General features: G+C 40.1%; 1 protein-coding gene across 1 annotated transcript in view; it reads right to left on the reverse strand.

Moving 5' to 3' along the window:
- Positions 1–6,681: 6,681 nt before the first annotated feature.
- LOC116081903 (cathepsin Q-like) overlaps positions 6,682–9,733 on the reverse strand; it is a 4,525-nt gene continuing 1,473 nt past the window's right edge. Inside the window, exons 4-7 of the mRNA XM_031358634.1 lie at positions 8,985–9,209; positions 8,365–8,527; positions 7,535–7,649; positions 6,682–6,781 (exon numbers count right to left, since the gene is read on the reverse strand). Coding sequence (XP_031214494.1) covers positions 6,682–6,781; positions 7,535–7,649; positions 8,365–8,527; positions 8,985–9,209 — 603 coding nt within the window. The remainder of the gene's footprint in view (positions 6,782–7,534; positions 7,650–8,364; positions 8,528–8,984; positions 9,210–9,733) is intronic.

Genomic DNA, 9,733 nt, shown 5'->3' on the forward strand with positions numbered 1-9,733 from the left:
TTGTTATGTTTTAGGATGGAATGTTCTATAGATACCTGTTAAATCCATCTGTTTCATAACTTCTGTTAGACTCACTGTAATTCTCTCACACACCTCTATTCCTTTTGGATAGGATCTTGTACAGTTTTGAGGTGGGCTAGGTCTGACAGCAGGTGCTTCCTATTGATGCCTCATTTACATGAACAGGGACTTGTGTTTGCTGCCCCTATGTGACTAATGGTCACGATTCTCTCTCTGGGGGCTGTGGCTACATGACAGAGGCATGGTGTCAGGAGAAGATGAAGTTCCTACAGTCCCTTCTGGGTCTCTGAGGCTTCAAACCCTAGGTTTTGATCTTACCAGACTTCATTTCACAGTCCACCATCCCACAGTTGTTCTTATATCTATTGGGGCAGGGCACATGGCAGTGCCTTTTTCATCCTAACTTGATGTCTGGCTTGGCTAAAGCTCTTTCATGCAAGAACACATAGAAACCAAACCAAACCAAACCAAACCAAACCAAATCAAACCAAACTCATCCAAACCCAACCTAACCAAGCCCAACCCTACAAACCAAAACTAGGCAGTGCATTGGGAGAGAAAGAAGACAGAGACCTGTGGATGGCCATGCCTTCCACAGGCCTGTCCTCTAGTGATTGTCACATGTAGCATGGGTAAAGATTGTGACCCAGGTTCCTGCCAGCAGCATGATCAGCTTTCAGTGGAAGCTACTACAATATGCAATCACGTGGTGGTCAGATGGGGCATTATGAACAGAGATAGTACTGGAGACTTGATGGAAAGGGCTAGACTTGAAGATGTTAGTGTCCAGCCCTAGCAGACCCCCTAATTCAGTCGTCTGAGGCTCATACTACCACTAGAGATTATGAGGATGTCCCTACTCAGAGTAGCTAGCAAGGACCACATTGATGTCCAGGGGCTGTACAAAACTTGCCCTGCCATTCACTGCCTGTGATACTCTGGAGAGCTGACTCTGTCACTAGTGACAGCACTTGGGTAAACAGACCCTTTGTCTTGACCAGACAGCAGAGTGGAGCTAAACTTGGTAGGGTGGGGATAAGTTTGAAGCCACAAAGGTGGGAGAGCTGATCCCATCATTTGTCTCTCATAGAGTGCCATGGATGTGGAGATGATGCCACACCACCACCCCAGCAGTTGGAAATGCTGCTTACAGGATCGTAAGCACAGTAAAGCTAAACCTGCCTTTCATCAGCTGCAGTTTTCAGGAGAGTGGGCTCTGCAGCTTGCCTGCAAATCACAGCAAAGTCATTGCTGGTGGAAGGGGCACAGCTGAACCACTGGAGGGGGAGAGTTCATGAGAGTTGGTCCCTCCACTCATCTTCCACATGTCTGCATTGAGATGGTGTGGCTGTGCAGTTATATACCTCCTCACTCCCACCACCTGTTGCCATCAGCACAATTAGCCCTGAGGCTTGATAATGGGAGAGCCAGCCCTTCCCCTTCACTTGTTGGAGCACTTGGGAGAGTGGGTCCTGCATCTTGTCTGGCAGTAGCATAGTTGAGCTGGCCAAGATAACTAGGGCAGGAGTGATCCAGACCTAGGGTATGAGAACAGGAAAGCTGTCCTAGTCCTCCCTTCCCCCAGACTGAAGCTCTTGGGAGAGTGGGCCTCCATCTTTGACAGGGCAGTATAGTGGAACTTGCTTCTGTAGGCATGGTTGTGGGTGAATTGGCCCCAAGGTATGAGATCAGGAGAGTTGACTCAGCTTACTGTTGATAGTGGTATTGGGTGGCCTAGCCAGAGTAGTGCTGGAGAGTTTAGCCCGGTGGTGCCGATAAGGGAGAGCTAGAGCCCTGAGCAACTCAGCTACCATCCAGTTCCAGATGCAGGGGCTTTCAGTTGACCCACACTCAAAATCTCTGACATTAGAGATGTGTGAAAGGGTCAGTCCTGATGATCTAAAGCTGCAGAATCGTCAGGACACAGGACAATAACTATCAGGAGCCATAATGGGACAAGCTAATATCTGGGAAGTGATCATCCTGAAATGGCCTGCTTCAGATTATTATATAATATGCGACAGATGTGCTGTTATTAAGCAAGGCTGTAAGGGATTCATTTTAGAAAATATTCCTGCTATTAATATACATTTCTTATTATTTGTTATACATATATAATAATCACTAAACAATAGCTCACCCCTTTGGAGCAGATCTCGGCAGATCCACAAAGATATACTGTCTCATAGTGATGCTATGTAGATAAATAGATGACTTAAGAACTTATGATGATCCTATAAGAATTCTCAAAATTATATTAGTGATTGTTAAGCTTATTTATAGTGGCACTGCTATTAGGTCCTTTTCTGATAGTCAAAACTGCAACAAGAACTCTGCCAGTCCCCCAAGTTAGTTGCTCTTAGCTAGAAACCAGACTTTCTCCAACTAAGAGCGCATTCCAAGAGGTTATGAAACAATTAATCAAAGGTCATAAAAGGGGACTAACAATTTATTATAGGTGCTAGGACAGTAGTATAATTTGCAGAGTTTTTACATTAATTCTTGTTTGGAACTCTTGTGGGATTTTATACTAAAGCCTTTGTTCTTGCTCTCTTTTTAGTGTTGAGTGATCTAATGAATGCTTCTAGTTCAGAAAGTGCTATAGGTCTGCTTAAACTGCCAACCTGATCTTCATTTGACCTAGTGAATGACAATATATCAAGTATGTTATCCAGTTTTTTATACTTTTCTATATAGTGAAGTACTGACTGTAAACTATGTCCTTACGATTATCTGGATTTTTAAGATGTCTGTTGTTTTAATCAGCCTTTTATGTGTCGTTTTAATTTGGATTCCCTCTTCCTACCTTTTATGTAGTTTGGCTAAAGTTTTGTCCATCTCCTTGATGTTCTCCAACATCAATCTTTGTTTCATTGATTCTTTTTATTCTTGTACTGCTTTTATTTTATTGCTTTCACCCTTCAGTCTCATTTTTTTTTGACGTTTACTCTTTTTGGGTGTGAGTTCTTCCTTTTATTCTAATGCTTTCACCTAGGTTATGATGTTATTAGGATGAAGTTGCTCCGATTTCCTTGTGAAGGTACTTGGTGGTTTGAACAGCCTTAAAAATCCCCACCCTCAGGCTTGAATATCTTGTGTATTACTTTTTCATTCAATTCAAAAATGTCTTTAATATCTTTTTAAATTTCTGTCTCTACCCATTCTTTATTCAGTAGTCACTTGTTCAGTTTCCAACATGTCCACACCTACTCCAACAGGGCCACACTTCTAATAGTGCCAGTCCCTGGGCCAAGCATAAACAAATAGTCACAGAGAGAGATAAGAGGGACACACAAAGGGCTTGGAAGTGGGGGTTAGAGGTCAGGGAGAACTGATAGACAGTTCCAAAAACATGGGATGTGAGAGGTTACCAGAACTTAATGGGGATGACATTGATGAAATGCCCAACACTGAGTTGATGAAACCAGAAGAGACCACCCACAGTAGATAGAAATGGCTCCAATTTGAGGCAGAGGCCTACTCACTCATCTTCAAAAATTTTAATACAGAATTATTCCTGCCTAAAGTAAATGCAGGGACAAAAATGAAGCAGAGACAGAAAGACAGGCCACCCAGTGGCCAGCCCAAGTTAGGATCCATCTCATGCACACCCACTAAATCATGACACTATTACTGAGGCCATATTGTTCATGCAGACATCTGAGCGGCTCTATAAGCAAATGATAAAGACAAATGCAGATACTTTCAGCCAACCATTGGGTTGAGGTCAGGGACCAATGTTTGTTGCGGTAAATTTTTAACCCAATTTACCCAATAAATGAATTCACAACTCAATTAAATGGTATACAAACTAGACGGGGCAGATCTACCACTACATTACTTTATTTCCATCTATTAGATCCCATATGACTTGCAATTTCTTCAAGCCACATGCTTCAGCTCCATCTTCCTCCCACCTCACCATCCTCCATTGTCCTCTTCACCAATCTCCTCCCTCCCCTTGTCTCCTCTCTCCCCTTCATCCCCAATCTTTTCAGCTCCACCTTCCCTCCTGCTGCCCAATCATTGGCCTTAGCCTTTATTTGAAAAGTTAAGCTGGGGAAAAGTTTCACAAGGCACCTGTATACATGATTTGCTCCTCATCTTCAGTGCTTTCCAGGAGAGGAGAATTAGCATCAAAATACAAGACCAGGGCTATCCACAACATTTCCCCCTTTTTGTCCAGTTAAGAGTCCTTTGTTTTAGATATAAATTGAGCACAACTGTTACCCTTTGTAATTTATAAAATACAAGCCAGACCTAACACTCAGTCTATCATTTTTTTTGTCAATTAAATAGGACCTCTATCATTTGCCCTAACTTAAAAGAGATAATTCTACACCTGACACATATCCTGGTTTCAGATTGTATGCCATCTGAAAACCATTCTCTCAAATCTGTATCATCTTTCTCAATGTTAAACAGCTTGGGCTGGCTATCAGTCTTCAACCCTTCTGAAATCCAAGAATGACTAATATTACCTGAAAATAGGAGAAGCACAAAATATAGATTCCAAAACTTTGCCAGTTTATAGAGACTGCTGACCACCTGGACAGCCCTTTATTAAAACGTTGGAGCATCAGTCTTCAGCCTTCTGGCCTGGGTCATCTGACAGACCTTTGTAATGCAGAATTTTAAAGGGCTGATCACTCTGTCTTGGGAGAGATTATCAGTTGACTATTCCACAGAGTATGTCCTTTTCTGGATAACAATTTTGTCTGTAAGTGGAATGAAGCAATTTCTGTTTAGCTGTTGGCTGTCTCACCACAACTGGAGCAACTCAAATGGTGCTCAATTTTATCTTTGAATCTGAGAAAGGAGTGAAAAATACAAGACCAGGGCTATCTACAACAAATATGAGAGAGTTAGAGGAAAGACTGAAGGAGCTGAAGGGGATTGCAACACCATAGGAAGAACAACAACCCTGACCCTCAGAGTTCTCAGAGATTAAGCCCAAAACAAGAAGCATACATGGGGTGGTTTGTGACCCAGGCACTTGTGTAGCAGAGGACTGCCTTGTGTGGCCTCTGTGGAAGAGGGCACTCTTAAACCTGTGGAAACTTGATGCCCCAGGAAAGAGGGATACTTGTTGTGGGAATAATAAAAAATGAATCCATCCTTCAAACTTGCTTTCCTGCTGGCCACATTCTTGTGCTGGTACCATCCTGCCTCAGTTCTAAGTTCCTGCGGGTTCCTGTTCTCTCCCAGCTAGCAACATCTTGCTCACATGCAACTCTTTACATACCCCAATAATCATTCATCTAATGCCTAATACCTGGTAAAGCATGACTCTTAAGGCCTAATTATCTAATTAGGTTTATATAATAATAAGATGGCAATTACAAGATGCCAATACAAAAATTTCAAAACCAAATAAAAAAGACAATATTCTAATTCAATTAATCTATTTTGTATAACCAACCTTTGCTTGGTTGTATAACCATGTGGGGTCTGACTCATCCTCATCGTCTGCCTCCATGATGAAGAACCCTTTCTCCTCTCCTGACCTTTCTCCTCCTCCAACTCTAGCTCCACCGCTCTATTCCTGTACAATCACAGGCCTGTCAGTGCCCTAATGTGATTGGACAGAGAAAATGCTGCAACAGATACTCGTCAAGGTGTGGGGGAAACACCCTCTCAGAGGCAGGGGAATGGAGGATGGGGTGAAGAACTCAAGGAGGTGGGACTGGGAAGGGGGAGAACTTTTAGAATATAAGCAAATAAAATAATTTAATAAAAGATCATTCTTTCCTCCTTAGTCTTTTATTGGTGAGGTTTCCTTTGAGGTTCATGTTCAAATACTTAAAGTTTTCATTTCCAGAATTCCTTTAGTTTGAGAATTCTTTATTGATTTTATTTCTACTCTTAGGCATTGAACTATTTTATTCATTTCCTTTGCTCTTTCTGTCTTCATAAATTCCATTATTTCTATGAAAAGGAGCTCTATAACATATAGAGGCCATTTTAAAGTCTTTGTCTCTGCTTCTGCTCTGATGTATTTAGCAGAGCCTACTGTACTAGGTTTGCTGCACATATTAGAACCTAATACATGGTTGAGGTCATGGCAAGGGGAGAGTCACAGCCCAACACAAAGCAGTAACACATGGTGACCTCTCATTGCACAGAGGGGCCAGGAGTTGATTCTGGGTGCATTTGGATTAGCTAAAAAATGTTCAATTCAGAAATTATCACATATTTTTTCAGAGAAGGGTTTTGGTGGATATATAGAACTTTGTAAATAAACAACAGTCAATCAAGAATAACATCCATCACAGAGGATCTACCCCCATTTCTCCTGAATACCAGACCAACACTCAGTCCTAACTTCAAGATGAATTGCATTTCTTACCACAAAAAGTAGCTGCACAAAAAGATATAGAAGCTAGAAGTTATACTTAAATTTTCTTTTTAAAAGGATTTTATTTGCACCAGTATTAGAACTGAAAATAGAGTTAGTTTAGGAGACATGAGCATTAGTGAAAGCAAAAGTTACAGTGCTCATGTCAAACATTTGAAAGCTCCCAGAATTCACATTATAAGGTGGATTTTTGTGGGATGCAAGAGTTTAACATATTCATCAAAGGCCATTCATTGAAGTGGATGGCACTCCTCTGGAAATGAAGTCTCATGCCATCTGCTTTCTTGTGACCATTCGGCTGCTCACACAATAGGGTATTGGGCAAATGAAGCAATTCCACAGTGGTTGTTCCTGTCTTTGGCGATCTTCATATATCCACCCAATCCCCATTGTTTACCCCAGCTGAAAGAAATCACATTTTCCATTTAGTAGAAATAATAACACATGATAGATATGTTACAATAAAAGGCAAGAAGTCAACAGTTACAGAAGTGTCAGAGAAAAAAAAGGTCCACTCCAGAGTATCAAGAGTTGTCTCAAATAGGATGTGAAAACTACAGCATAGATGGGAATTTCTACCCATACAGGCACCAGAGCTAAAAACATATTTTATGTATGACAAAAGTAAAGGCACTCACATGACACTGATATCCTAGAAACCAGAGTAATAATGGAAATTTCACAAGAGTATATTGTTAGTATGTTCTTAGAGTTATAGGGTAGCTCAGAGTTTAAGGAGCGGAGATCAACTCCAAGGGCCATTTAAAGGCCAGATTGACATTGCAGTAGCTGGCTAGTTAGAGCAAATAATAATTCCTAGATCAGCCAGAAACAATTCCTCAATATGGAAGTTGTATAATGATTGAGAAACATTTGATGTTAAAATCAGAGTGCTACACAGGTGCACTTGCATACGTACACACACCTGCATACAGGCATGAGGATAGGCAAACAGACCTCACATGACTACACAGAAAAACAAAAACAAACTTTGTTCAACTTAAATGGGTCAACATTTTCTAAGCTGTGTATCAAAATACTAACTGCAATATTGAATCGCTTCATGAAGTCCTGTCAGGGCATCCGGGCCCTTAACCACTAAACCATCTCTTTAGCCCCTGAAATTTTAAATACAGAAATTTTATCAGTTTATACCTGTTCTTGACCAGCCAGTAGTTATTGGTATATGTTTCATTTCCCTCAAACCCATAGCCAATCACCAGAACTGCATGATTCACAATACGTTTGCACCTTGGCTCATAATAAACACCTGAGAAATAAAATGGAAGCAAAGGATACATGACAGTGAGGACTGCCTCCATCAATAGGGAGACATTTTCAAAGATCCTGACTTATATAAGCTACAATGAAATAATAAGCTTTATGAATTGTTCACATCTATACTGATATATGTATGTATATACACTTATGTACATGTGTGTATGTATGTATGTAATATATGTGTACATATACAAACATATACATATGTATAATGTATATATGTGTATGTATATATATATATTAAATATACACACATGCACACACATATAGTTTCACAGAAAACTGTAATTCAAAATAGTGAGATTTGTTGATAATGATGTTCTACAAGGATATGAGATGACTTCTTAATATTGTATGTTTGTATTACTAGAATCTTATGCCAAGTTAAATTTACAGGACATTTATAGGACGTACTTGATTCAAAAACTCTCTTATACTTTGATTTCAGACAACCAGCCTTTGTAAATCTATATATATAACGTCCACCATAGTGAGAAGAGTTGAAAATTTAGCTAACCAATGAATTTTTATCATATATCAGGTGAAACTCAGAGCTCAAAACTATTGCATGGGCTTGAGTAATATCCAGAAACTCAAACATTCACACAATATGATTTGTGTAGCTGATGGTCTGTGAACTTGTCAAATGGCCTAGGGATATCATAGGTTTTTTTTCCTTCATATCTAAAAGGAAATACACTAACCTGTATTATAGAACCTTAAAGAACTGGAGACAACATTAATTCCAGTAGCAATGGGCCCTTTCGTTGCTACAGCATCCATTAGGACATCTTCATCTACTGGAAGGGCCACAAATCTTGTGATGTTAGCAGCTGATTTCATAGGATTGTACCTGCATAACCCTTCCTTTAAAAGAAGTAGAAAGTCAGTTACTTCCACTTTACTGCCTGGAAGCAAGAGCCAGAACCAGAGCACTCTGCACTTTGCAAGTGCAAACTCAAGTAGGGACTACTAAAAATAATCCCGGGAAGTAACATGCTACTAGATGATTAGGAACTAAAAATAAGTTCTTTTATCTTCAATAGCAACTAAAAGGTCATCCTATTTATAAAAAAAAATTGTGTGCCACATAGTTCTGAATTATGTGTACAACTGTTCACATATTCTCTATGTATACAAATGAAAAAAGTCTATACTGATATCATCACACCAAAAACATTTGCAAACAATACATAACAACAATATTGACAGTATACAAAGAGATTCTACCATGTATTCTGAAGCTCTGAAGACGGTGTATTATCGCTACAATTGTCACTCACTAAAAGGTGAGCTGAAATGACAACTTAGGAAGTCCACTTACTTTTGCTTCATATGGATAGGTTGACTCAGCCTCCAGACCTCCATTGAGCAAAACATATTGAAAGGCATTGTATGTAGTACCTCCATGACAGCCTCTATTGCCTTGAGGTTTAGAACAGTCCACCAGGTTCTGGACACTCAGTGGAGTCCGTTTGCCTGTTTTCTTGAACATTTGTGCTTCTATGGCACCAGTCACAGGGAAAGCCCAACAAGAATTACATTTTTTCTAAGCAGGGAAGAAAATATGGTCATCCATAAACAAATAATAGCTTAAGAAACAACCTAGACAGCCTAATAATTAAGAAACAAAAAGGAGACTGGCAGCTGATAGATCTATAGGAAGGACTGGTCAGTCTCCTAGAAGACTTGGATGCTGGCAGCATGCACTTGATCCAGTACATTCATACTAAAACACACACATACACACACACATACAAACAAACAACACACACAGACACACACACACACACACACACACACACACATGCACACACACAAGGACATCTGAGCAGGAACCATTGGTTTTATGAGTTATTAATGATAATAGAAGGGGGTATGAGTTCTACAATGGGAGGAGAATCTGATAGTTGGGGAATACGTGTGGTAGACGGCAAAGATCAGCATACAATGTAAAATGTATGGAGGTTCAAAGAAGAAAAATGTTATTTAAAAAACAACCTACACTCAGTTTGATGAATGGCTGTGAGCCTCTACATCTGTGTTAGTCAGATACTGTCAGAGCCTCTCAGG

The sequence above is a fragment of the Mastomys coucha genome, unplaced genomic scaffold (genome assembly GCF_008632895.1).
Source record: "Mastomys coucha isolate ucsf_1 unplaced genomic scaffold, UCSF_Mcou_1 pScaffold7, whole genome shotgun sequence".
NCBI lineage: Eukaryota > Metazoa > Chordata > Mammalia > Rodentia > Muridae > Mastomys > Mastomys coucha.